This window comes from Podarcis vaucheri (genome assembly GCF_965113315.1).
Source record: "Podarcis vaucheri genome assembly, chromosome: Z".
Taxonomy (NCBI): domain Eukaryota; kingdom Metazoa; phylum Chordata; class Lepidosauria; order Squamata; family Lacertidae; genus Podarcis; species Podarcis vaucheri.
The window spans coordinates 35,821,138-35,848,633 of NC_138758.1; the positions used below are offsets into that span (position 1 = coordinate 35,821,138).

At 45.5% G+C, this 27,496-nt stretch overlaps 1 protein-coding gene across 1 annotated transcript in view; it reads left to right on the forward strand.

The window, feature by feature from the left end:
* The window catches only part of LOC309524267 (uncharacterized protein), a 37,612-nt gene extending 10,116 nt beyond the window's left edge, over positions 1 to 27,496 (forward strand). Inside the window, exons 3-27 of the mRNA XM_082208722.1 lie at positions 2,684 to 2,806; positions 4,176 to 4,234; positions 5,574 to 5,724; positions 6,552 to 6,701; positions 7,398 to 7,484; positions 7,908 to 8,036; positions 8,947 to 9,067; positions 9,371 to 9,447; positions 10,228 to 10,317; positions 11,266 to 11,452; positions 12,877 to 12,953; positions 13,733 to 13,819; positions 14,069 to 14,136; positions 17,153 to 17,327; positions 18,460 to 18,502; positions 19,134 to 19,250; positions 19,585 to 19,744; positions 20,365 to 20,454; positions 20,837 to 20,886; positions 23,100 to 23,230; positions 24,121 to 24,193; positions 24,495 to 24,593; positions 25,287 to 25,389; positions 25,482 to 25,629; positions 26,760 to 27,496. Of these exons, the coding sequence (XP_082064848.1) occupies positions 2,684 to 2,806; positions 4,176 to 4,234; positions 5,574 to 5,724; positions 6,552 to 6,701; positions 7,398 to 7,484; positions 7,908 to 8,036; positions 8,947 to 9,067; positions 9,371 to 9,447; positions 10,228 to 10,317; positions 11,266 to 11,452; positions 12,877 to 12,953; positions 13,733 to 13,819; positions 14,069 to 14,136; positions 17,153 to 17,327; positions 18,460 to 18,502; positions 19,134 to 19,250; positions 19,585 to 19,744; positions 20,365 to 20,454; positions 20,837 to 20,886; positions 23,100 to 23,230; positions 24,121 to 24,193; positions 24,495 to 24,593; positions 25,287 to 25,389; positions 25,482 to 25,629; positions 26,760 to 26,834 (2,670 nt within the window). The 3' untranslated portion in view covers positions 26,835 to 27,496. The remainder of the gene's footprint in view (positions 1 to 2,683; positions 2,807 to 4,175; positions 4,235 to 5,573; positions 5,725 to 6,551; positions 6,702 to 7,397; positions 7,485 to 7,907; positions 8,037 to 8,946; positions 9,068 to 9,370; positions 9,448 to 10,227; positions 10,318 to 11,265; positions 11,453 to 12,876; positions 12,954 to 13,732; positions 13,820 to 14,068; positions 14,137 to 17,152; positions 17,328 to 18,459; positions 18,503 to 19,133; positions 19,251 to 19,584; positions 19,745 to 20,364; positions 20,455 to 20,836; positions 20,887 to 23,099; positions 23,231 to 24,120; positions 24,194 to 24,494; positions 24,594 to 25,286; positions 25,390 to 25,481; positions 25,630 to 26,759) is intronic.

Sequence of the window (27,496 nt, forward strand, 5' to 3'; positions counted from 1 at the left end):
TTAATATTAAGTATTTATATGTTTATCTAGAAATAAGACAGAAAGTGTGACAGCTTTTGAACTCCTCTGGAATCTTTTCTTTAAAAATATAGTGGTCATGTTGTTGCTAACAGTTCTTGCTCTTTGTTTTTCAAAATTCTTGATTAAACCCCATATGCTTAGTTTTGTCATCCTGTGTTCCTCTGAGATTATCTGTTTACACCTAATAATCCATTTGGTGGCTAGGAAACAGCAAAACTCAGCTTGGTTCTGAAAGCTGCTCTGATCCTGCCAGGAAGCATGTGATTCTTAGGAAATGTGCTTTTATTTCTCTTACTTCAGGACAGGGATGGATGGCATCTCTTCCTTTTGTAGAGAAGCTTCTGTGACATCCTTCAAATTCCAAATGCAGCATTTGTTTCGTGCATTACATTAATATCCCACTTTTCCTCCAAGGAGCTCAAGACAGTTCTTACGGTTTTCTCTCTTCCCATTTTATCCTCACAGCAACTCTGTGAGTCAGGTTAGACCGGGAGTTAGTGATTGGGTCCAGGTCACAGAGTGAATTTCATGACTGGAGATTTTTGAACCAATGTGCTCCCTGACCCTTGCCCAGTACTAATCACTACACCTTGCTGGCTCAAGGCTACGTATTTGCTTCCAGTGAGAGTATGCAGATCACAGCAGCAACTAAATCCCTTGTCCAAACTGGCTTGCTTGTGAGAAATCTGCTAGTGCTCTTCTTTATTGTTGATCTGCCCACAGTAAGGAAGTTGCATGCAATCTTCCTCAGTTCCTAAACAGGAAATAACTAACCAGTATAACTGAGATCCCATGGAAGGTCATGTTAATATTTTCTTGCAAGGGGTGACCAGTTCCACCAACACCCTAGCCAGTCCTTGCAACGCACATGAATGCATGTCCACTCCGAAGTAAGTCCCATTAGCACCTTAAAGACCAACTAAGTTAGTTCTTGGTATGAGCTTTCGTGTGCATGCACACTTCTTCAGATACTTCAGTATCTTCTTCAGATTCTTCAGTATCTGAAGAAGTGTGCATGCACACGAAAGCTCATACCAAGAACTAACTTAGTTGGTCTTTAAGGTGCTACTGGAAGGAATTTTTTTATTTTGACTATGGCAGACCAACACGGCTACCTATCTGTAACTAAGTCCCATTAGTTACTCACAGCTGTGCATAAGATTGCAAGGTAACTCTTGTAAAGTGAAAGTCTTCGGAGCTTGAAAGCCATGTTCTCTGAATTCCCAAGTTGCTTTAGTGTCTGGCTTACATGTGCTCAGAGGCACCCTTGTTACTGAGCAATGTGTTCTTAAGTACATCGTTTGAGATTCTAATCACATTTAAGTTTTCTCTTACAATTAAGCAGTATATGAATTTTATGAAATAAAGTTTTGTTATTGTTGTTATTATTAATTAAATTTATATACCATCCTCCATGACTACATTTCAGGGCAAATTAAACATAAAAATACAAGATTAAGAAAAAGTAATAAAAACAAGAACGAAAGCAAACTGATAACCCCCTCCCTCCAATTTCATAACCATCTTAATTTATTTCTAACCTTCTTTTCTCTTTTAGGAGTACAAAGTTAATATGAATACATATAAGATGTACACATATATGAATTGGATCCTTAGTTCTTTCCACCAAAACACATGTACAGCTATATCTTCTTGTTTTTAACTTAAATGTAGGTAACTGAACCCATATGCTCTGCTATCATATTTCAAGTTCCTGGGAGTTACGGATTTTATATGGAACCTGTATGTGTTGCTTTTTACTATATATTTTGGAAAGTTGTCTGTTTGCTAAATTACCACCACCAAATTTTGCACAATGGCTCCTGTGACTGAAGACCACATTCTCATCTATGTTTGGGTACAGTTGGATGGCATTTTGAAGTAAGGTCGAAGACTGAACCTTTCAAAATTGCACTGATCTTAACCACTGATTTTGTGTGTATATGAGTGTGTATCTTGTGTGTGTGTAAATGCCTCTCATAAAACATCCTGAAATATTTTAATGGTAAAGACAGAACCAGTGGTGGTATGGCTGTTAATAGTTCCTGACTAGGACCTGTGAGAGACCAGGGTTTGAATCCCCCTGCTCAGCCATAAGGCTTACTGACTGACCTTGGGGCCGGATGCTGCCTCTCAGCCTAACCTCCCTTACAGAGGAAGAGGGGAATGTACACCCTCTTGAGCTTCTTGGAGAGAAAAGGGTTGGTTATAAATGCAAGCAAGCAAGCAATCAGGCAATCAATCAATAATCAATTAATCAATCAACAGTTAAAAGGTATATAAAAACAAAGTGATAATTAAGTGCTTAACAGTGGTAATTTGCAAAACAGTGTTTGATGACACAGACATCTTGGCACTTGCAAGTAAATAATTATAACCCTCCGTACTTTTCTAAATTTCATTTCCTTCTGACCTCACTTTTTACAATTTGTCCCACCAGCACCCCACGTATGCTCATACATCAGCTATGTATTTTGCAAAGTTGTTCATTTTCTCATAGTGCATTTCGACTATGAGATATTTGGACCTAGGATATCCTAACCACATTTTGCATGACGGTTCCCAAGATAAAGGAGCAGCTTTGGGTTTATGTCTGAATGCAACTGACCTCTCATTTCTTTTCCTCTTCCCCATTCCTCTCTCTGTGTAAGAAATAACACAGGTCCATGCATACGGCACAGCAAACCAGTGTTGTAGTGGTATGGTTAGAAGTATCGCTCTGTCCTTGATTCATTACCTACTGGGAAGGAATAATCGTATTGGATTCTGCTGGTATCACTCTAAGGTAGGAAGACCAGGAGTGTCAGGAGCCAAATGTGGACTCCCAGGCTTCTCTACCAAACCCTTGGAACTCTCCCCCTCACTGGCCCTGCTTGAGTGTTTTGGTCTCGTTGGAACAAGTCTTAAAGTTGTAGAGTCTTAAAGTTTGAAGGGATCATAAACACAATTCAGTCCCACCCCCCTGCAATGCAGAAATCCCAGCTAAAGAATCCCTAACAGTGGCCATCCAACCTCTGTTTAAAAACCTCCAATAAAAGAGAATCCATCATATCCCGAGGTAGCTTGTTCATTGTCAATCATTAGATAGTTCTTCCTAAAGTTTGTAACTTGATTTCATTGGTTTGGGTCCTTCCCTCCAGCGCAGCAGAAAACAAATTTGCTCTATATTCCGTGTGACAGCCCTTTAGATATTTCGAGGTGGCTATCATATCTCCCCTCAGTCTCTTTACCAGGCTTTACCTTTACCTTTTGCCTTTACCAGGCTAAACACGCCCAATTCCCTCAACTGTTTTTCATAGGTTTGGTTTCCAGACTGTTGATCATCTTAGTCACCCTCTGCAGACATTCCAGTCTCCTCCTTGTCTGGATGGAGGATGAGAAGTGTGAGTGGGTGTTGCTTGCTGTACAAAGGGGGAAATCACCTTTGTTGCTGCTCCTACTTTCACCACTGGCCCTATCTACCCTGTGGCATGTGGCCCCCAGAAGGTTGCCTTGGAGGAGATGTGGCCCTAGGCCTGAAAAAGTCTGCCCTGCCATAGGAAAAACCATTTAACCAGAAGGAGCCAGCTGGAAAATGTGACTGTGCTTTGTATGGATGGAGTTTAAGTTTTTTGTTGGTGATGACAGAACAGAGCAGGGGAGGTCGGGGTATTTGTTGCCTGCTGTGCTAAGGTTGCTCCCTTTTTTATTAGTAATTTATTTACCACTTTATGCATCAAACGTTAGTCCTTGAGCAGTTTTCAACATTATAAAAATTACCAAAAAAACCCTAATAAGAATTACACACTATAAAGCACCATAGAAAAATTAGAGAAGACCCTCTTAAATGCCACTAAATGAGGTGTTGGGAAGCTCTGGCCCTGCAGATGCTGCTGGACTACAATTCCCATTGTTATCCTGGGCCATTGTCTATGCTGGCTGCTGGGAGTTGTAGTCCATCAACATCTGAAGGGCCAAAGGTTCCACAGACCAGCTGTAAACTAAAATAAGCGAACCTATAGGGACCATATCAACTACTGGCATATAAAAGATCTGAAAGAAGATGAAAAAGTTCTGCAGTTCTTTGTTATTAAAGAGCCATTATCAGCAGCAATTCTAACATGCTTTCTTTCCTTTCTTCTTTCTTTCCCCCCACCCTTTCCTCCTTTCTCTAGGCAAAAATGTCCAGGATGGTTCAGGCTCGGAGGCTGGAGGGCGTAGAGAAGAATATCTGGTATTTCCTTCTTGGGTGGGCCCCATACACCATACTTGCCCAGTCCATACTTGCCCAGCTGCCAGACTATACAAGGCCAGACTATTTATTTATTTCTTTACTAATAAATGTAGTTCTGTATGGCCAGATAATAAAAATATCAGGACAGCTTACAACATGCAAACATAAATTACCATTCTTAAAAACGAAAAGAAATACAGAGCATTATTAAGGTAACTGGCCAAGCAAAAATAAAAGCTGAACAGGTGCAGAACCCTTTCAGGATAAAGAGGCCTTATATTTACATCTAGCCTAGTCACTTCACCCACTCCCTGATCCTTTTAAACGGGAGATACTGTTGAGGATTGAACCAGGGACCTTTTGCATGCAAAGCAGGCACACTGCAACTCAGCCACAGTCCCACCCTAACAAACCAACAACAACATCTTGTTTGCTTGGGCGAAGGGGTACTGGTTATGGTCCAGGGTTGCTGTTAGGTGCTAGGGCCTCTGTCCAAGGAGGGTAAAGCGTTTTGTCAAAATGCTTGCCCGAGAGAGCAGAGTTCAAGGAGCAGCATAGTCTTAGCCAGCCAAGCACAGAGCATCAGTTCAGCCCCAAAACATGATCCAGGCAGTCCAAGTGTGGTAAGAATTTACTTCTACACCACCTGTTCATTACCCAGATGAGAGGGAACAGGTTTTTAGGAAAACATGGAACCAAGAGAATTACAATTACAGCAAGCTTCAGCAGATCCAGTTAGGGACCCAGAGTTTATTAGATACTATTTCAATAGGGCAGAGCCAAACTTAATGTGGTTGTTCTAGCTGAACTGCCACTTAAGAAGAAGCTCTTCCACGAGGAGAATTAGAATGAGGGTTTTATAGAGATTGCACACAGAGTCATAAAACATCTAAACATTCTTAAAACATAAACATCCTTCTACATATATCAAGGTTACAGGTCATGAGAAGTAAAACAAGCATGGCTCCATACTGGTATCTTCACCCCCATAATCACATAGAGGTGCCCCAAGAATGCCTAAGCCATTTGGGTCTCAAATGTCACACTTCTGTCACCATTCCCCTAGCAACCAGGCCTCCATCAGGCTTTCAGCATTCCTTCCTTTATCTCATGTCCCTTGCTTCTGCTATATGTGTCTGCTCTAAGCTGGCAGGTTGCTTTAGGGAGTCAGGGAATGATGGGATTCAAACCATCCACCCAACCAAGGCTTGCCTCTTTGCACACCCTGAACCCCAGCAATAGACAGTATCTGTAATCCAGCTGGGGTTGAGATTGCAGGAGGCTGGCCTAGTGGGATTTAATTCTTCCTCTCTGCTCTTTTGCCTTTCACTCTCCTTAGGGTGGAGTTTGTCAAGTTGGCAGCCACGTACAAGACCGTGAACCTGGGCCAAGGCTTCCCTAATTTCCCCCCACCGGACTTTGTCAGGGAAGCGTTGGTAGAGGCCGTTGGTGGAGAGAATACCTTGCTGCACCAATATACCCGAGAATTTGTACGTAAGAATCTCCTCCCTTTCTCTCTCAGGCTGCATGCATACCTTACATAAGTCTGAAGTGTTGCCATGCAAGAACACTACTATACATAGTTCCCTGCACAGTTATCCCACGGGAAGAGGGATTGGTTGTTAAACCACTCTGGAAATTGTAGCTCTATAGGTAGGGAGATAAAAGGTAAAGGTAAAGGGACCCCTGACCATTAGTCCAGTCGTGGCCGACTCTGGGGTTGCGACGCTCATCTCGCTTTATTGGCCGAGGGAGCCGGCGTACAGCTTCCGGGGCATGTGGCCAGCATGATTAAGCCGCTTCTGGCAAACCAGAGCAGCGCATGGAAACGCCGTTTACCTTCCCGCCGGAGCGGTACCTATTTATCTACTTGCACTTTGACGTGCTTTCGAACTGCTAGGTTGGCAGGAGCAGGGACCGAGCAACGGGAGCTCGCCCCGTTGTGGGGATTCGAACCGCCGACCTTCTGATCGGCAATTCCTAGGCTCTGTGATTTAACCCACAGTGCCGCCCGTGTCTCTTAGGTATGGGGATAGGGGCTTCCTAACAACTCTCAGCACTCTTCAAAAACTGCAGTTCTCAGGATGCTTTGGGAGAAGCCATGACAGCTTAAAGTGGTATCATAGTGCTTTAAATGTATAGTGCAGATGGGGCTGCAGAAGAGGATTTCTGGGGAGGCTGCAATCTAAGTGCAGCAAGTAAGCAGAAAGAACACTTGTTTTTACGATCAAGTTCAGGACAAATGTTCAATAAACGTCTGCTAGCCTGCTTGCTTCAGGTTACCATTCCGTGTTCTCAGCCTCTGCTGTTTCCCCAGGGCCACCCACGTTTAGTAGCAATCTTGGCCCGCTTTTTTGGGAAGCTGCTCGGACGAGACCTGGACCCTCTGAAAAATGTGATGGTGACTGTTGGTGCCTATGAGGCCCTCTTCTGCTGCTTCCAGGCTCTGGTGGATGATGGAGATGAGGTAACAGAGTGCCTGTGTGCTTTGGGACATATTAATGGCTAGGACAATGCTTCTCGGACTTCATGAAACTGGAAAGTGGGGGTTCTAGCCTCTGCCTCCCTGAACCACCCAATGAAGCTAAATGTTGGGAGTACAGAGAAAAGTAAGGACTTCTTCACACAGCATGTAGCTAAGCTATGGAATTCACTTCTGCAGGAGGCAGTGATGTCCACCAAACTGGATGGCTTTGAAAGAGGATGGGCCAAATCCATAAGGGTATCAATGACTGCTGACTCTGATAGCTGTGTCCTGCCTCTGCTGTCAGGAGGCAGTAGGCTTCTGAATAGCATTTGCTGGAAATTGCAGTGGGGGAGAGTGTTGCTGTTGCATCTAGGTCCTGCTTGTGGCCTTTTTGTTAAGGCATCTGGTTTGCCACTGTGACATCAGGATGCTGGACTAGGTGGGCCCCCTTTGGCCTGATCCATCAGCCAGCCTTGTTTCGTGTTCTTTACTTCCTTCTTCTCTTCCTGACAGGCAGATGGGTGGCATCACTGCTGTTAATGATCCTTTTGTCTGGCAGTTTGTTAAAATGTTGTACGTACACACACACACACACACACACAAAATCAAGTAATATATTGAGGTCTGAAATCCTGTAACCACATAACATAAAAACTAACCAATGATGTGCTTGATACCTCTTTTGCATTTTCTTAGGTCATTATTATTGAGCCCTACTTTGACTGCTATGAGCCCATGGTGAAAATGGCTGGTGGGACTTCTGTGTTCATACCTCTGCAACTAGTAAGTGGACTGATTGTGCTGGCCTTTGTAGACAGTGACCCTGATACTTCAGATTCACTAGACTACAACATCCATCAATCCTGACCATTGGCCACACAGACTGGGGTATGGGTGGGTGTCATGGGGGTTGGAGCCCAACTCTTCTTTACGGGCAGTGCTACTTCATCCAAAACAACCTGAACTCCACATCCCTGAATGGATGAGTCACTCACCAACAGTACTATTGTCTTGTCTCAACACTGCCTCTGTCCTGTCCCAATGCAGCTTTAGTTTACTGGCCTTGATCCTAGATGGTGGCTCCGCTCTTCCACAGCTTCACCTGAATCAAACGAAACAGCTAGTTCTGGAGCCTTTGCCCATTGGCAGAAGTCCAGTGGCTTGACTCTCCCTTGACTCTCTCTTTTTCTCCATCTCCTCCGCCAGAATGCTGCAGAAGGTGGCAAGCTGAACTCTAGCAGAGACTGGCAACTGAATCCAGCCGAGCTGGCAGCAAAGTTCACCAAGCGAACTAAAGCCATTGTGCTGAACTCTCCCAACAACCCTTTGGGAAAGGTAACTAAGAACCCTGCAATTTTGCACAGGCCACTTGATGTACATTTGAAATATGTATGTGCAGTTCAGTATGTGCCATAGAATCATTGTAGCTTGAGGGCATCGCATAGGCATCAACCTCTGCTTCAGCTGAACCCATCCCCACCACCACCACCACCTTTCCCCAGTCTTGTATGCCATTGCAGACAGATTTTCCTCTCCTGCAAGATTGGGGGGAAAGTTGAGGATTCTCCCAACTTTTGTTGTAAAAAGAAAACTCTTCATAAACCAATCTTGAAAGACAGCAATATTGTCTGAAGTCTCCATTTATGAACACAGTGAATGAATGACATCTGTTCCTGATGAAGCAGGATTTATTGTCTTAAAAGGTAAAGGGACCCATTACCATTAGGTCCAGCTGTGACCGACTCTGGGGTTGCGGCACTCATCTCGCTTTATTGGCCGAGGGAGCTGGCGTTTGTCTGCAGACAGCTTCCGGGTCATGTGGCCAGCATGACTAAGCCACTTCTGGCGAACCAGAGCAGCGCATGGAAACTCCGTTTACCTTCCCACCGGAGTGGTACCTATGTATCTACTTGCACTTTGATGTGCTTTTGAACTGCTAGGTTGGCAGGAGCAGGGACCGAGCAACAGAAGCTCACCCCGTCGCGGGGATTCGAACTGCCGACCTTCTGATCGGCAAGTCCTAGGCTCTGTGGTTTAACCCACAGCGCCACCCGTGTCCCTATTTATTGTCTTAAAGAGTGTCAAATTCCTTAACTTCTCTCTGCCACCTGGGAACACCTTCCTGAGCATAGCAGACTACCCTTCCCATGGGTGTTCGGAACGTCCTTATTCCAACTGTGGGAGTAGCTGCCACTGTTCTATGTCAAAGGGGCCCAGAGTTGCCAGTCTTCTCCCTCTTGTGCAGGTGTTCAGTAGAAAGGAGATGGAGCTCATTGCAGAGTTGTGTGTGAGACATGACGTCCTCTGCTTCAGTGATGAGGTATACGAGTGGCTGGTCTACGATGGCAACAAGCATATCCGGATGGGTAAGGCAGATCCGCTTTCTGGACACTTGGCTTCATACCTGATCATCCTCCTAATCTGTGAACCTGAGCTGGTATGAGCGTTTGTGGGTCCCTATGCCTTCTTCTCCCTTTTGGGACCAAAGTGGTCTGACTCCTGCAAGATTTTGCCTTGGACTTTCCAGACTCTGCAAAGAACAGTGTTTTTAAAGGAGCAGATACTCAGGGTGCTTCTCCCTTATGGGAGGAATGTTCCAGCCCTGATTTCTTTTCTCTTGAATGCACCACCGTGTAGATTTCAGCTTCATTTTCTTTCCTTGCTGACAGCCAGTTTACCAGGAATGTGGGAACGAACCGTGACCATTGGAAGTGCCGGGAAAACCTTCAGTGCAACGGGATGGAAGGTGAGGAGGCAGGTGTAGGAGGAGCCAGACTTAAGGACCGTTTTCCAGTTGAAATTCCTACCTAATCCTTTGCAGGCAAAGGAATAGGTCCATGGTAAGGTGCATACTTTTCATGTGAGAGGTCCCAGGCCCTGTGATCTTCGGATGAAGGGCAGCATAGCAATTTTAATAATCATCTTCATCTACACATGAAAAATGGATCAGCCGACAGGTACTTCAAAGCACACAGCATTTCATCAAATATTAGGACGATGGTCATAGCATAGCTTTGTATTGTTCATAAACAGTAGAGCTGCCTAGCTATCTTTGTGTTGACCAGGAGACTATCCCGTAGACCAGGAGAACCTCAGGCTTGGGGGACAAGCACTGCCATTGGGAGCCTGCCTAAAACCCTGGAGAGCCACTGCCAGTCAGTGCAGACAATACTGAGCTGGAGGGACCTTAATGGTCTAGCTCAATATAAGGCAGCTTCCTTTGTTCCTAATGTGTCCTTGAACTCTGGTAATGCCTCTTGAGGCTAGAGGGTGTGTTTGTGGGTAGAAACCAGCCAGGTGTACAAAGGTAGCATTTATCTTTATTGCTCCGCCTACTTTTGCCTCTGGTTCCTCCCACTGCTGACAGGTGTTCCTCAGAAGGTTGCCTCTGCGGCAATGTGGCCCTGTGGTTGCAGAGCCCCTCACCTGCCCACTGTAGACTTTCCCACACTCTCAGTGACATATGAAGAACACCAGCTATCCAGAGATCTGAAAAATAACCGCATTTCCTTTTCCGTGGCCATAGGTTGGCTGGACAATTGGGCCCGACCACCTTTTGAAGCACCTGAGGACAATTCATCAAAACTCAGTTTATCATTGTGCAACAGCAGCTCAGGTAAGAAAACAGCGCTGGACAAAACAGTCCCTTTCACTGCAGGAGTAACCAATGCGTTGCCCTCCAGATGCTGCTGGACTACAATCTCCCATGTTTTTCTATTTTTATTTATCTAGAACATTTGTACTGCCCAAATGGATCCTATGAGTGGTTTACATGCAATCCATTAAAGCAAGTCTTAATCTAGAAAGAACTAAATAATACAGTGGCGCCTCGCAAGATGAAATTAATTCGTTCCGCGAGTTTTGTCGTCTTGCGATTTTTTTCGTCTTGCGAAGCACGGTGTCGGGAAAGTTTTGAAAAAGCTTCAAAAATCACCAAAGTCTTTAAAGACCTCAAAAAAGGCTACCACACCGCGTTCTATGAGTTGCTCCTTGAAGTCAAGTCGCAACTGTATTAACGGTGTTAAGAAAAAGGAAACAAACTTGCAAGACGTTTCCGTCTTGCGAAGCAGCTCAAAAAACAAAAAACCCTTTTGTCTAGCGAGTTTTTTGTCTTACGAGGCATTCGTCTTGCGAGGTACCACTGTAGTTCTAACTGGGGTTGCAGGAGAGGGCCTACTTAGTGGCTGCTCTCTGGCTTTGAATCTCCCTCCCTTGGGAGGCCAGCCTGGCTCCCTCCTTGTTGTCCTTCCGCCAGCAGGTGAAGCTTCTTTTCCCGCAGGCTTTTGGGAACTATTCTTCTACTTGGAGCAAGCCAATTTAAATTTTTGGGCCAGTTAAATCATGCCCATTATTGTCCGTGGGTCTACTCAGAGTAGGACTAAAACCGAAGAAGACCCACATTAATACTTTTTGGCATCTCAAAGAACTGAGCATGGAATGTATATACTTACTGGAATAATCAACCTGGGGGAGGGGGAATTAGTGACAACTTTGACGCTGCTAACCTTGCCTCATAATTGCATTTGCAGTTGATGTCCATCTGTTGTTATTCATGAGTCTCTAGGAAGCCGTGGCCTGTGGGCTAGAGAAAGAGTTTGAGCGCTTTGGGAAGCCCGAGAGCTACTTTGCCCAGCTACCTCAACGGCTGCAGCGAAAACGAGACTTCCTGGTCCAGAGCTTGCTTGCTGTTGGCATGAAGCCCATTATCCCAGAGGGTTCCTATTTTGTAGTGGCCGACCTCTCCGAATTCAGTAAGCGTGACACCCCCCTTCACCCAGTTAATGGTGGACACTTATTATTTTTTTAAAAGAGAGAACATACATTTAAAGAGAGAACATCATCCATGTAAAACACATTTTCCTCTCAAAAAAATAATAATCCCGGGAAATGTAGTTCACCAGCTGCATTCCCAGCATGCTTAACAAGCTACAGTTTCCAGGATTCTCTGAGTCAAGCCATGTGCTGTACATGTATGGTGGGTCTGAAGCCATAATATTGCTTGTTTTGAGACCCAGTCCAAATTCAGATCCATTGGTGCACCTAGCTCAGTACTGTCTGTCTAGAGTGACTGACAGCAACTCTCTGGGGTTTCAGGCAAAGGTTTTTACCAGGCCTGGAGATTGAACCTAGAACCTTTTGCATGCAAGGCAGATGCCCCACCACTGAACCATGGTCCTTCCCTTAAACATAAAGTAAAGTTCTAGTCCTCAGGATTCAGAATAAAGGGTTGATTTCAGTGGAGATACTGTGGTACCTTGGGTTACAGACGCTTCAGGTTACAGACTCCGCTAACCCAGAAATAGTACCTCGGGTTAAGAACTTTGCTTCAGAAGAAGAGAACAGAAAATTGCACGGTGGCTGCGCAGCAGAAGCAGGAGGCCCCATTAGCTAAAGTGGTACCTCAGGTTAAGAACAGTTTCAGGTTAAGAACGGACCTCCAGAACAAATTCAGTTCTTAACCTGAGGTACCACTGTATATAGAAAGCTGCCTTATACAGCGGTGCCCCGCAAGACGAATGCCTCGCAAGACGAAAAACTCGCTAGACGAAAGGGTTTTCCGTTTTTGCGTTGCTTCGCTAGACGAATTTCCCTATGGGCTTGCTTCGCAAGACGAAAACGTCTTGCACTTTTTTTTTTTAAGCTGCTTGAAGAGGCGCAGTTGCGACGGACCGTGCTTCGCAAGACAAAAAATATCGCAAGTCGAAAAGACTCGTGGAACGAATTCTTCTCGTCTTGCGAGGCACCACTGTACAGTCATACCTTGGGTTACAGCCGCTTCAGGTTATGTTTTTTTCTGGTTACGGACCGCCGAAATCTGGAAGTATCAGAATGGGTTACTTCTGGGTTTCAGTGGTCACGCGTGCACAGAAGCACTATATCACGCATTGCGCATGCGCAGAAGCGCCAAATCACAACCCACGCATGTGCACCTGCGGGTTGCAAACGTGATCCATGCGGGATGCACGTTTGCAACCTGAGCGTCCACTATACTTAAGATAGTTTGTGCATAAAGCCCTGCATTGTTGATCAGCATCAGCTCTCCAGGGTTTCTGACTATGGGTCTCTCCAGTGCCAAGCATTTGAACTGGGGACCTTTTTCATGAAAACATGTGCTCTGCCACTTAGCAATCTTAGCCACTTAGCCTCTCAATCAATGCCCATGCTCTCTTCTTAGAAGATGAACTTCCTGATGAGCCAGACTCCGAGGAGCCGTACGATTATCGCTTTACAAAGTGGATGATCAAGAACAAGGTACGTGACCCAAGATTTGGGACCGGCCAAACCATTAGTGAGGTGGCTGCCTTAGGTGGCAGATTTGGGAAAACACTGAAGGTGGCAATATTGCCAGTCTGCTGCTTCTTGACACGGGGAAGGGATGGCCACACTGGATTTTCTGCCTCAGGCACTCAGTAGGTTGGTAACATAGAACGTCACCTGGGATTGTGCCAGACCAATACTCCATCCAACTCAGCTCCAGGGGTGGAGAACTTTTTTCCACCTTCCAGGGGCCATATGCCAGTGGTGGGCTGGGCTAGAGACAAAGGTGGATGGATCAATGAATGCAGTGTTTAGCTTTTGTACAGTGAACCAGTTTCTGTATATGGACACACCCCTCTATCCTCCATCCAAGCAAGAGACATTTTCAGACACCCATTTCAACCAGGGGGGAAACACTCAGGACATGAAGCCAGACGAGTGAGAGTGCATAATAATAATTATAATAAGATTTCTTTCTTTACTTGATAAAATTTGTACATTGTTTGATTGTAAAATAATAATAATCTCAAAGTGGTTTACAATGATACGTGTAATTATAATGTTAATAAGAATAGCAACAGTATTTAATCTATGAATCCCCTTTCACTTGTGTGTCAAGGTGAATTACAAACATTTAAAAACAGTCAGGAATTGTTTTTTAATCTTACAAAGAATAGGTGTCCGTTTTCAATTTTTTTTAAAAAAAACCTAAGGCAGATACTTTATCATGTAGCTGGAAAATCTGTCAATACACAATTCTTCTACCTCCATAGGGCTTAACCGCCATTCCGGTCTCTGCCTTCTTTAGCCCACCACAGAAGAAGAACTTTGACCATCTCATTCGCTTTTGCTTTGCCAAGGTGAGCTGTCCATGGGATTATTTGGAATGATTTCCCACATTTTTCACACCACTTGAGGGGGACATGTTTGCATACATTTCTTTGTATCTTGTGAGCTGCTTTAGCAAAAAATGAGGGTGCTGTGACCCTCCAGATGTTGAACAGCTATTTTTGATTGTGCAAGGTGGGGGTGGGGGGCAGGCGTCAGATAAAAAATCTTGGCAGTGCCAAACACCAGCATTTAAAACTTACTTTTGTTTTGTGCATTAGGAAGACTCAACTCTGGAAGCCGCAGACAGCATCTTGCAGCAATGGAGTCGGAAGACACAGGGGCAGTAATATGATCATTTGAAGCAGGCTCTGTAGCTAGAATGTTGGAACAAGGAAGGAAAGAAAACCCACGTGCCTATTTTGCCGCTTGACATCAGGGTGCAGAATAGCCCTCTGTTGCCAATTTGCATATGCAGCAGGGAAGTAGTGTTAGGCCCTAGGGATCGCACATTCACCAACGTGATGGTGCCCTGTCATAGTCTCCCAGATGGGAGTTGTGGTCCAAAAGATCTGGAAGGCAGCAGAATGGAGAATGCTGCTCCTGGCCACTCTCCTCACAGCCTGTCAGGCTTCCAATATCTGTGGTCAGAACCACACCATACATTTAAAGCACATCCAGCATACATTTAAAGTACGTTTCTCCCCCACCCGTAAAGAATCCTGGGAACTAATTTCCTCCTTAGGAAGCTACAGTTCCTTGTTTCCTTAACAGGCTACAATTTGTTGTGTTACTTGTGAAACTCTTAACGCATCTCCATAAATAGGAATGGGGAGATCTGTGCCCATCCAGATGTTGTTGGACTATATCTCCCATTAGCTCCCAGCATGGCCTTATGGTCAGGGGTGATGGGAGTTGTAGTCCTGCAACATTGGAAAGCCCCAGGTCCTCCCCATCCCCTGCTCAACAGCTTCCAAAGGCATCCCTGCATTACTTTTGATCTGAATTTTTAACTGAAACTGTGAGTGTGCTTCTTGCTGGGCTGTCCTTATTAGTGCAATAATTTTTAGAAGCAGCTCCTTAACGAACAAAATTTCTGAGCATGTGATGTTATGACTGCAATTCACTACAAATTTGCTTTTTGGGAAGTGTGTGTGTTGGGGCAGGTAGGTGGTTTGTAACACTGGTATGGGTCTAAAATGATCTCTCCCCCTGCCTGTACCCTGCAGTTGTTACTTGACCACTTCTCTTCCAGTGCAAGGAAGGAGAACATCTGGTCCTATCTTCCCTCAGTCTCCTTCAAGGGTAGGACAGGTCCTATCAATATGAGAAATCCTCGCATTTCCCTTAATTCTGCTGTTGAACAAGGGTGGGGGATCCTGCAGCCCCTTAAAAGTGTGACTGTACTACAACTCCCATCTTCCCTTACCGCTGTTCATCCTGGCTGGGACTGAGGTTCTTAGAGGACAACATAATCATGAAAAAAGAAAAAAGAAAAAGAAAACATTTTGGGGTTTTTAATTTCAAGTTAACAGTATAAACATACAAAAGGATCATAGAATGTCATTAAATAGGAATGCAGAGAGTGATAAAAGATTGAGCTAAATATAAGCTGAAAGTTGCAGTCACTTATGTTCCAGTATAGGCAATCAAATAAAGATGTTGTTCCATAATATCCCATGTGTTGATGGAGGATGAAAACCACACTTAATAAATTTTACAAAGTCAGTAAATGGATACCATGTTGTGTTAATGGTGTTGGTCTTTTTTCTTTTTGTAGAGCAGTTAATTTGTCTATATGTAAAATATCCCAGCTTCAAAATGATATCTATGGGTTTCCAAATTTTGACTAGCACTAATTTAGCTGCTGTTAGTGAATGGAGGATAAGAGCTCTACCAGTTGCATTTTGAGTCTGGGGAGTGAAGAATAAAACCAATTTTGGGTCCAAGCTGTTTTGTCATTTGATCAATTGTTCAAGGGGAAAAAATCCCAGAAGAAAATAATTTTGGGGCAAGGCTACTGCATATATATTAGAGACCCAGGCAAATGACTTTCCTGTCAGCATAGTTTTTATTTTTTTATTCAGTCAGACCAGACACATGTACCAGCAATGTGCTATTTTTAAAGTCTTTTCTAAGTCTTGACTGAGGTCGAACCTGGCAAGCTATTCCAAAGTTGTTCATCTACTTCCTCTGCAGAGTCTTTCTCCCATTTTAATCATAATGTCACAAGGGGCAGGAAAGCCAACTGTGTGTTAAGTTGTGGGTGAACATATCAGACGACACAGCAATTCTTCAAAAAGCTCTTGTTTATTCACAGGCACAGAACAGGGCTGAAGGGTTCAGCCAACCTGCTTAGATAGAGCTCAACTACAAAGCAACATAACAACTTTCTGTAACTATCCAATCACTGAACATCACTTTCAATTCCTCATTTGCATATGTAGACCTGAGTGAAAACTATCTACAATATCCCCCTGCTGGCCCAGGGTGAGAACTTCAGTACATAACAGTGTGAGAATTTTATATATTTGAAAAACAATTCCCTACTAGGCTAGTCGTGTCAAGAAGTTGTTTAAAAAATATTTGGGCTCTGTAACGCCTCAACTTGTATGTTTATTTGGTTTAGAAAGTGTAATCTGATGTATGTTTAGCCAGGGACAGGCTACTTCTGCCCATTAAAGAAAACTTTAGCACCTTCAACAAAGCATAACAGAAGGAGATCCAGCCACGTGCAGCAGTGGTCTCCTTTCTCCCTCTCTTCCAGTAACACTTCTCCTGTCATCACGGAAATGTGCCGCTGCCGCTGCTAATGCTCAGCCTCTGAAGGGAAGAAAAAAAACTGTGTGACTCTGATTCTTCATCTTTTAACCTGCTAGGACGGAGGATGATGAACTTTCCGAGGAATAAGTGAAAGCGTGATTAATCCTGCCTTCCCTTCCTGATGTGTCACTGTCCTTCCCCGCAGAAGGGTTTTTCAGCTCGGTTTCTGTCCTGATTAGAGAAATAACTAATTGGGCACTTAATATTGTCAGCAAGACGAACTATCACTAAACCCTGCAGGAACGCAACCGGAGATACGCTTCACACACACGCACAACACACGTTTGTTGCGAATGAGATATTAGCGTTCGACGTTAAGATCTGGGGAAATGCAACCCTTTCCAGCCTTATAAAAGTCCCTTTCCCCTCTCCAATCTTTTACCAGGGATTAAGAGACGAACGCGAAAGGGTTAGACGATTTAACACGCACGGGGAAAAAAAATCTCTCAGTATGAACCAGGAAGTGACAAATCTATACAGGGAGAAGCCCTCTCTTGCTTTGTTTCATAGCTCTGTGGCCCTTCCCTTTCTCGCCCAATCAGCGGTCGTAGGATAATACTGGCCCCGCCCCCAAGTTGTAGGATGGTGATTGGGCGAGTGGAACATGGCGGAGAAAAGCCAGGCGAAGCGCTTGCGGGAGGTACACGTGGGAATCAGGGGTTGGAAGGAAGAGGCTGCTGTGCATTAGGTTCAGCTTGGGCATTTACGCGGGGGAAGGTGAGAGGGCTCAGCCTTCTTGGAGGGTGGGAAATCGGGGCCACTCTTGGGGTGAATAAGGAGATGGCGCTGATGCTTGAGGAGAGCGGGGGACCTCTTGTTCTTTTGGAGGAGGGGCACATCTTTTAAATAATGGTGGTGGGAGAAAATGAGACCCTTTGAGAGGGCGAGGCAAAGGGTAAAGTCACACCCTTCCCAACAACCTCATATTCCAAGGTAGGCAGCGTTGGGACATGGAGGTTTCACTCAGCTGTCATTTTTTGTTTAAGGTAAAGGTAAAGGGACCCCTGACCATTAGGTCCAGTTGTGACTGACTCTGAGGTTGCGGTGCTCGTCTCGCTTTATTGGCCAAGGGAGCCGGCGTACAGCTTCCGGGTCATGTGGCCAGCATGACTAAGTCGCTTCTGGCGAACCAGAGCAGTGCACGGAAACACCATTTACCTTCCCGCCGGAGCGGTACCTATTTATCTACTTGCACTTTGACGTGCTTTTGAACTGCTAGGTTGGCAGGAGCAGGGACCGAGGGAATCACAAGGATTCGAACTGCCGACCTTCTGATCAGCAAGTCCTAGGCTCTGTGGTTTAACCCACAGCACCACCCGCGTCCAATTTTAGCCACAGACTTTAATCTAATACCAGTTCCTCACCCGGACCCCTTCTCCTTCTTGGTGCCCTTCAGATGTTCCACAAACACCAGGCAGAAAGATGGGTCTAACTCAGGGCTTGCCAAGCACCTCTGGATGCTCATGAGCAGAGCTGCCCATCTTTTACCCACAAGATGGGACCCATTGTGGGCTTCTCAGTGGGGCATCTGGTTAAGATGCTGATAATCTGATGGGGATTAATATTTGATGTTCATGATTATAAGATGCTGGACCAAATGGGCCTTTGGTCTGATCCAACAGCCAGACTCTTTCTTAGGGTGTATCCCAGGGACCTTACAGAGAAGGGTGGGCAATTAATAATGATAACAATGCACTATTATGGGTACATAACTGTTTGCCAATCGATCCTGGAATCGAGTGTGTGTCTTGAACAGAAGTGAGTGATGTGAACTACCTGTGTGACCATCCTTAAGGCATGTATCCCGCTGAAGCAGCTAATGGGATCTGTGTTCTTTCCTCGTTCCTAGGGGGAAGACAGAAAAATGGACTGGCGCAAATGGAAGCAGGAAAGTAAGAATGCTCTTTGGGTTCCTGGGTCTTCTCCCCACCCCCACAGACTTTTTTTTTTTTTGCGTCAGCACTGGGAATTTGTCCTGCCAAAGAACATAGGAAGAGCCATGCTGGATCAGGCCAAAGGGCATTCCATCCAACTCAAAAGAAGAGGGTGTTTTGATATAGTTTGGGCCATTTGCCATTAGTGTAGAAAATTAGCTCATTCTCCCATTATACAATGTATGCAGAGGCTTGCCCCTGCCGTTGCCTGTTGTTAAGTGCCTAATAAACACATATGCTTATGGTGTCTTAAATTTACCAATTTTCAAACTGCACATTACTGGCTTTCCAGATCCCCCCACCCCCTTGCAACACAAGATTTTTGTCAAACTGCACACGAAGAAAAACAAGTTTATGTTTCTGCTTTCCCCCCCTGCCTTCCAAGTGGATGTTTCATTTTGACTTAGCTTGGCACACCAGCAGTATTCCAAGCCTGAGAGTCCTGGGAGAAAAGCACTGCACAGTCCTTGCTTGATTATTCCCAGTACACCTTAGTCCAGGGCCTTCTGTGTTGGAACTGTTTTAACCCCAATGCTAACTCTCAGGGATTTCACTTATTGTCCATTCTGTGTTCTCATCTCTCTTCCAGAGAAGGAGGAGAAGAAGAAATGGAAGGAGTTGAAGCTGTTGAGGAAACTGGATAAGAAGATGATGCAGGAAGCGGCAGAGAAACAGAAAGAGGAGGCAAAGCCCATTGAAGATAAAGGTAATGGATAACCACGAATGGGAATGAAACTGAACTTTGCCTAGAATGTGCTACAGAACAGCCTTCGGCAATCTGGAGCCACCTCCAGATGTTTTGGACGACTACTCCCATCAGCCCCAGCCAGCACGACTGATGGTACTCCAAAGCATTTAGAGGGGGCGCAGGATTGGTTCAGGCTGCTATGGAGGAGGGAAGTAACCTGGGACTTTCTGCGTGCAAAGCTGATTCTCTAATCACTGAGCTGGGTACGATGGGTAATAAAACCCTCCTCGTGAAATCTAGGAATGTTTATTGTGCGCTGCTTCTCCTAAACAGTAACTTCCTTATTTCCTAGGACGCAACTACACAGTCAGCGTTGCCCTTCCGGGCTCCATTCTCAGCAATGCCCAGTCGGCAGAGTTGCGGACTTACCTTGCCGGGCAAATCGCCAGGGCCTGCGTCATCTTCTGCGTGGACGAGATTGTGGTGTTTGATGAGCAAGGGGAGGATTCAAAGTAAGGATTCTGCTTGCTCGCGAGGCTTTCCCCCTAGCTAGCTGGCATCATTTCCATGCAGGGATTCCTTCCCAGACCTACCTGGAGATGCCATGGGGAATTAGAGTAGGGACCTGTTACCACAAAGACAGCAGATGCTCTCTTATAATAAGACACACTGCAGCAGCATCTGAGTACCTGAAGGAGCATCTCCACTCCGATCGTTCTGCCAGGACACTGAGGTCCAGCACCGAGGGCCTTCTGGCAGTTCCCTCACTGCGAGAAGCCAAGTTACAGGGAACCAGGCAGAGGGCCTTCTCAGTAGTGGCACCCGCCCTGTGGGACACCCTCCCACCAGATGTCAAAGAGAAAAATAACTACCAAACTTTTAGAAGACATCTGAAGGCAGCCCTGTTTAGGGAAGCTTTTAATGCTTAATAGGTTATTGTATTTTAGTTGGAAGCCGCCCAGAGTGGCTGGGGAAACCCATCCAGACAGGCGGGGTATAAATAATAATAATTATTATTATTATTATTATTATTATTATTACTGAGTGGCCCACAGAAAGCCAACAGGGTTTAACTTTTAAAAATTTAATTCCAAAGATTGTTCTGTTTTCTCCCCCGCCTCAATCTTTTCAGGACGGTGGAAGGTGAATTTGAAGGGATCAAGAAGAGAGGTCAGGCCTGTGTGCAGCTGGCCCGGATTCTGCAGTACCTGGAATGTCCCCAGTAAGTCATTCTGCAAAAACATGGGAAAGCACCTTTAATGGTTTTACGCTACCGATGCTTCCTCAATATTTATTGTCGAGGACTGGAATTTGCTGGTGGGGGGAGAGAGAGAACAATAATGCCCCAGGGATTAGACAGGCTTGTATTTCAGCAGGTCCTTCATGGGATGAAGGGGAGATTTTGACCCTCCGCCCCATGTATATCTCAGAGTGCACTCCACTTCTGCTTGGGGGCCTTAGGTCTAGCTGGCTTGATTTTTCTGTTGGCTGCTGTATTTTATTTTATCATCACTGGATAACTTGACCATTATCACAGCTGAATATTGGAAGCTGCTGCTTCTCATTTTCCCTTCTAAAAGCATTTCTTTTCCTCTATTGGACAGATACCTTAGGAAGTCTTTTTTCCCCAAACACCAGGACCTTCAGTTTGCAGGTAAGGCCTAGAGCAATGGGAGGGCCACATTCCCTTCCGGGCAACATTCTGGGGGCCGTATTCCAGGGGTAGACAGAGCTGGAGGCAAAAGCAGGCAGAACAACTAATGCAGATTTTACCTTCTGTATAGTAGGCTCATTTCTGCACACACACACACACACACACACACACGATGTATGTATAAATACATCATCCAAAACTAGTTTCCAAAATAGTTTCATGATATTTGACGTGGCCATATATCTAGAATCACAACGTGTGCATGCACTATGTTAAAAAATCATGCTGTAGGAAAACCCGTGAAGCCAGTCATCACTTCGCTCGTGCTTCCTGCTGCCCCTATTGCTCTGCCTCCCCAGCTCTCCACTGCCTCTTACAGGGGGCAGTGAACCACAAGAGCAGGTGCCAAATAAAGAAGCCTACCTGGGAACTTTCCTCAGTAATGTAGACACCATGAGCTTCTTGTTTTAAGTGCAGACCCAGGCTGGTAGGTGGTTGAGGGAGACGCCTGTCAAAGCACCTCCAGGCTTCTTGCTGCCTTTCTCCTCCTTTGGACTCTCTCTGCTGGCAGACCTGCCTCCTCATGCCTGAGGGTTGCCAGGGCCCTTGCGAGAGCAGGAAGCCCTTTCGGCTCCACCTCCTAAAAGCCCCCCCCCCCATGTTGTTGCCCAAGCCTGACTTTTGAAAGGCTGCTGCCCCCAGCCGGGGCTTGCTTGGAAGCCACTGCTAGTCCCATGGAAAAATAAACTGGGGTTATTTACTTCTGAGTTGTTAATAATAATAATAAAATTTGCCCTGTTGTTTAATCCTCCTTCCTTTACTTTCCCTCTTCTCTCTCTGTGTGTGCGGGTGTTTCTGTGTCGCACCTCTACATAGTGACACCATTATATATTGGTATATTTCAGTGTTTAGCCAGTGGTATGTTACAATGTCAGAAACCAGACATCGTCCCCACACACTCGTCCCTCCTAATGAAAAGGAATAATAATAATAATAATAATAATTTTTATTTATACCCCGCCCTCCCTGGCCAGAGCCGGGTTCAGGGCGGCTAACATCAATAAAATTTCAGTAAAAACATAAGAAGAAAAAAAGAAAAAGAAAAAAACAATTTAAAAGACAGGTTAAAATGCAGCCTCATTATCAGAGTTCAGTGACGTTTTCCAGCCAAACAGTCTTAGGTCAGGTCACAGTCAGATAAACAAATATTATACACTCAATAAGGTCCCTCAAAAAATAAAAGAGCACATAAACTTTACACTAAATTGATTGGTTCCCTGGAATAAATCAGTAGCTGAGTATATAACCCCCACCCCGAAAGACTTAGAGAAATTGTTTGGTCTCCAGTGGATGCCAGAAGGTGAACAATGTGGGCAGTTGTCAGAGCTGCTTCCAGATCCAAGCTCACAGAGGATCACGCTAGGCAGCATTCACTGTATAAAAGTCTTTATTGATTTACAGTTTCCATGTTCAAGCTGTAGCGCGCAACTCTACGTCTTATAAGCTAGACCGGCGAAGCTCTGTCTGAGTCTCCGCCTCCTGTACACCAACTTAATACCCTAGCCTTACTCCACCTTTTCCTCCTGACCGTTCTTCTCTGGGTCCCTCTGCCCCCCGTGGTCTCTTCCTTCCGGGACTCTTCTGACGCTGACCCCCCGGACCCTTCTGTCTCCTTGCGGCGGGCTTTAGGACCTGGCTCCCTTTCCGGGCTGCTTACTGTGCCGCCTTCCTGTGCATTTGAACTTGGCGCGCGCACCCAACCTCCCACTTTCCGTTTGACCGTTTCTTCTCTCTCCGATGGAGGTGTGGCCACTCCTGACTCATGTCCTCCCCCCTGCGGCGAGCCGCCTGATCCCGATGCCTGGCGCCCTTCTCCCCCACTGCGCTCTGTTGGGGATGTTGGCCCCGATTTCCAACTGCTGCTCTCTGAACCCCCTTTTGTCCCTTCTTCCTGGGGTGTCCCCCTAAGCTCCCCCCTTGCTCTGGTCACTGGCGCTCCTTTCTGTGAATCTTCCGATTCACTGGAAAGACTCGGAGATCTCGGGTCGTCGTCATCGCTCATCTTTCCTTCGGACTCCTCCCCTTCACTCTCTGTTTCCTCCCTTGCCCTTGCCTCTGCTCCTGAACCCCTGACAGCAGTGTTAGTTTGTTTTGCATTGGATAGGGAGGGTGGGGGTGACTCCATATTACTCACCTTGGACATGTTGTTTCAGGGCTCTTAAACCCCCTAGACAGCCCCCACCATGTGCGGATAAGTGAGGAATCAGAGTATCGGGAAGGAGTGGTTTTGTCACGGCCCACCAAGCCCGGCCGGGGATCCTTTGTGAACTGTGGAATGCAAAAGGTAAACCCTCACCTGTCCTGCTGCTATACCTTAAGGGGGGTCCTACTTTTAACCCTCCACGATCCTTAACCAATCTGTATCCTTGATGGAGTGAGCGAGTTCTGCAGAGGCAAGCATTATGTCCCTGCGGATCAGGGGGACCCTAGAGCTGCATTGCATCATGGATAACTCCCTGGGGGCCACTTGCCAGTGAGGGATGTGGCCAAAGACCAAAAAGGGGACAGAGCAATAGATGTGAAACTGTAGCTACTCATATTTATTTATTTGTTGCATTTCTATCCCACCTTTTTCTCCAAGGAGATTATGGTTCTCCTCATTTAATCCCCACAACAGCCCTGTGAAGTGGGGCAGTGAACCACCCAAGGTCACCCAGCGCACTTAATGGCCCGGTGGGATTTAGAGCCCTGGTCTACCAGGTCCTAGTCCGACACCCTAACCACTACACTGTGTTGTCACTTTAAAGGTAAAGGGACCCCTGACCATTAGGTCCAGTCGTGGCTGACTCTGGGGTTGCGGCACTCATCTCGCTTTACTGGCCAAGGGAGCCGGCGTACAGCTTCCGGGCCATGTGGCCAGCATGACAAAGCCACTTCTGGCAAACCAGAGCAGCGCACGGAAACGCCGTTTACCTTCCCGCCGGAGCGGTACCTATTTATCTACTTGCACTTTGACATGCTTTCGAACTGCTAGGTTGGCAGGAGCAGGGACCAAGCAACGGGAGTTCACCTTCTGATCGGCAAGCCCTAGGCTCTGTGGTTTAGACCACAGCACCACCCACATCCCGTTGTCACCTTACCTGACCCCTATAGCTTATATTGCACCCTTCCCTTGCTGTGCATTCGGCAGGCCTGAGATCTGCCACATCCCAAGCCAATGTTCTCTTCCTACAGGAGGTACAGATCGATAAGCAGCTGGAGGCAGGCCTTCGTGTTACAGTGCGTCTCAACCCACAGCAAAATCCAGGTAATGTGACTGACCCCATACCTTGGCCCAAATGCTGAATGGGCTAGCCCCACATCTACCACTGCACTCAGGTTGCTCAAATTTGTCCCAGACAAGGATGTGGGGGGGGGGCAGAATCTCCCTTTCATAACATTTCCCTGAGCTTCATGATTTCAAGAGTTGTGAGGAAAAACTTCATAATTTGCAAGCAACCCTCTCCTTTTCCCGTGCAACTGGGAGGCGGACTGCCCATTTGCATCCCAACAAAAACCTGGGTTCTTGTGGGCCAGCCAGCCCTGTTAACTCCCCACTTTCCTCCTAGAGAGCAAAACACAGAAGGGGGTGGTTGTTTCATCGCACCAGCCCCGAACTGCTTCTGGGCTCTACTGGGGCTACAGCGTCCGCTTGGCATCCTGTCTGAGTAAGTGTACACGCCTACTTTTTAAAAAGACCCCATAACAAACTGTTATGATTAAGTATATAAAGCCTTTAACAACTGGCTTTATATACTTAAGATTGCTTTACGTCATTATGCCCACTCAACAGCTTTGATTGGGGGAACAGGCACTGTTACAGGCCCCACATTATACCTGCTCTGCAGCTGTAAAAAAATGATCTTTTAGTAGGGAGGCACCTCCCCTTTGGAACTGTCTGCCTATTGAAATCAGGTGTGCACCACCATTGCATTCTTTTCAGTGCCTGCTAAAAACATTTTTAGTTAGACAAGTGTACCCAGATGCTTAGAAAGTTAGTGGGAGTCTTAATCTGTTTATGTCTATTGATATTTTGATTTTCTGAAAGCCTGGACTTATTGCTGTTTTTATTGATGATTTTCTTTTATCATCCTTTTTGTAAACTGCATTGAGATTTTTTTTTTTTAAATTTACACCTAAGTGGTGTATAAATTTTATGAAATAAAGTAGACTAGAGTTCCCAGCATTATTTTGGGAAATGTATGATCTTAGGCTTAAGTTGCTTAGAAGTCATTAAGTAGTTTATAAATTTAAGTGGCATTAAGTGGCTTGTAAATATAATAAAAATAATTTGGAGAACCGCAGGTTTTCCCCGTCCATGGCTTAAGTGCATTGCTTGACATTTGCCTTTTGCTGCTCAGGTGCTGTGTTTGCTGAGTCCCCGTATAAAGAAGGCTACGATCTCTCCATTGGAACCTCTGAGCGAGGGGCCTCTGTGGACCAGGCAACTCTGCCTTCTTTCAGGTATACCTTTACAATCCTACCAGGTTTTATGGGGACTAGAATCGTCTCTCTACATCCCGCAAACCTGCTTTACCATTTCTTCTGTCTCCCAGACATGCTTTGATAGTTTTCGGAGGCTTGCAAGGCCTGGAGGCAAGCGTGGACATGGACCTGAACCTGGAGGTCACAGATCCAAGCACTTTGTTTGACTTTTATTTAAACACCTGTCCGGGGCAGGGCAGCCGCACCATCAGGACCGAGGTGAGGTTTTTTTAAAAAAAGGATGTTCATGGAGGCTCATGGTTACTACCCACAGTGACTATATTCTCCCTTCATTGTTAGAGGCAATGTGTTGGAAATAACAAGGGGGGGGAGAGTTGTTGTTATTGCTGCTGTGCTTACGTCCTGCTTGCAGGCTTCTCATTGGAGCACCTAGCTGGCCTCTGTGAGAAGAGGATGCTGATAGGGGCCCGATCCGATAGCCAGGTTCTTTTTTTGTTCCTTTTTTTTTAATAAAATTTTTATTGGTTTTACAAAAATTTTTAAAACAATACAAACATATAAAAAGACATACAGACATGTATAATTTCATAACCTTTCTTTCATAAACCTCACTTCTCTGACTCCCCCATACCTCCCCTTCCTGCATCCCAATGTCCAAAGTTTTTTCAGCAACTTCTAAATAATTTTGTCTAACATATATCTTCCTAATCTTTCCTTCAACTTAATCTTAGTCTTGTATCGCTGTCATCTCCCTTTCTTTCTCAAAACCTCGGCATTTTAGCATTCATCAATTTTGTAATAGTTCTTAAGGTAGATTTTAAATTTCTTCCAGTCTTCTTCCGCCGTCTCTTTCCCCTGATCACGGATTCTGCCGGTCATCTCAGCTAGTGTCATATAGTCCATCACTTTCATCTGCCATTCTTCCAGAGTGGGTAGATCTTGTGTCTTCCAATACTTTGCGATGAGTATTCTTGCTGCTGTAGTGGCGTACAAAAAGAAGTTTCTATCTTTCTTTGACACCAATTGGCCGATGTGAGGGCGATCTGGTTGCGACATCTGTCACCCCATTGATCGCCAGGGTTGATTTGGCTGATCTGGCTGGCTAGGCGGGTGTCCCCTTCCTCCATGTGTGTCCCTCCCAAAGCTGCGCGCTCGGTGAAAGAGGACGACCATCCCAGATAGAAGGAGTGTACCGTTCTTCGGTCAAGGGTATACGATAGCTGCGCTCCCCTGCTAGAACCTCCAAACAAGCTCTTTTTTTGTTCCTTATGGTGGCCTCCTGCACCCATACAAAAGAAGAATCTGCTGGGTTAGGCCAAGAGCCCATCTAAGTCCAGCATCCTGTTCTCACAGTGGCCATAAATTTATTTTTGGGGTTCCCTTTCTAGGAAGCAATCCTCATCTCTCTGTCGGCGCTGAGACCTCGGATCGAAGAAGCAGTGAAGAAAGGCAGCAACCTCTGAACTGAAGCAGAAACTCAAGCATCCAACATGGGCAGACCATCATCAATCTTTGCCTCTCCCAGCCCAGGATTTGCCCCAGCAAATTATTTGTCAAAATTACAAATACCTAAATACAGACAGTCATTTACCCTCACTAGATTCAACGTGCTGCCATCTGCCTTGTGGCAGGGCAGATTCGAAGGTAAACCATATGTGAAATGAGTCTGCCCCTGCGGCTTGATGGAGGTAGAAACTGTCTCTCATGCCTTGTTACGCTGCCATTTCTACGGGGATATACGCTCGGTATTTATTACCCCTGCTATGCAAAAATCTCTAAATGAATCCAAACTTCAATGTCTAAAATCCCTGGTAGAGGACAAGGATCCTGAGATCACGTTAAGGGTAGCAAATTTTGTGCAATTGCCATAAAACTTAGGGAACAAGCTGTGCTATCATAATGATTAAGGCCTTAAATTTTAGGTTATATGTTAGTGACTAAGTTTTAATTTATATATTTTTAAACTGTTGCTATATTTGTATTGTCCCTGTTATACCGAATTGCAAATTCAAATGTATCCCTATCATGTTTTATTACTTCTTTGATATTGTATGTGGGCTGGAACTGGTCTGTGACTGAAATAATAAATTAATCATCACCTCTCCCAGCCAACTTAACACCGAAA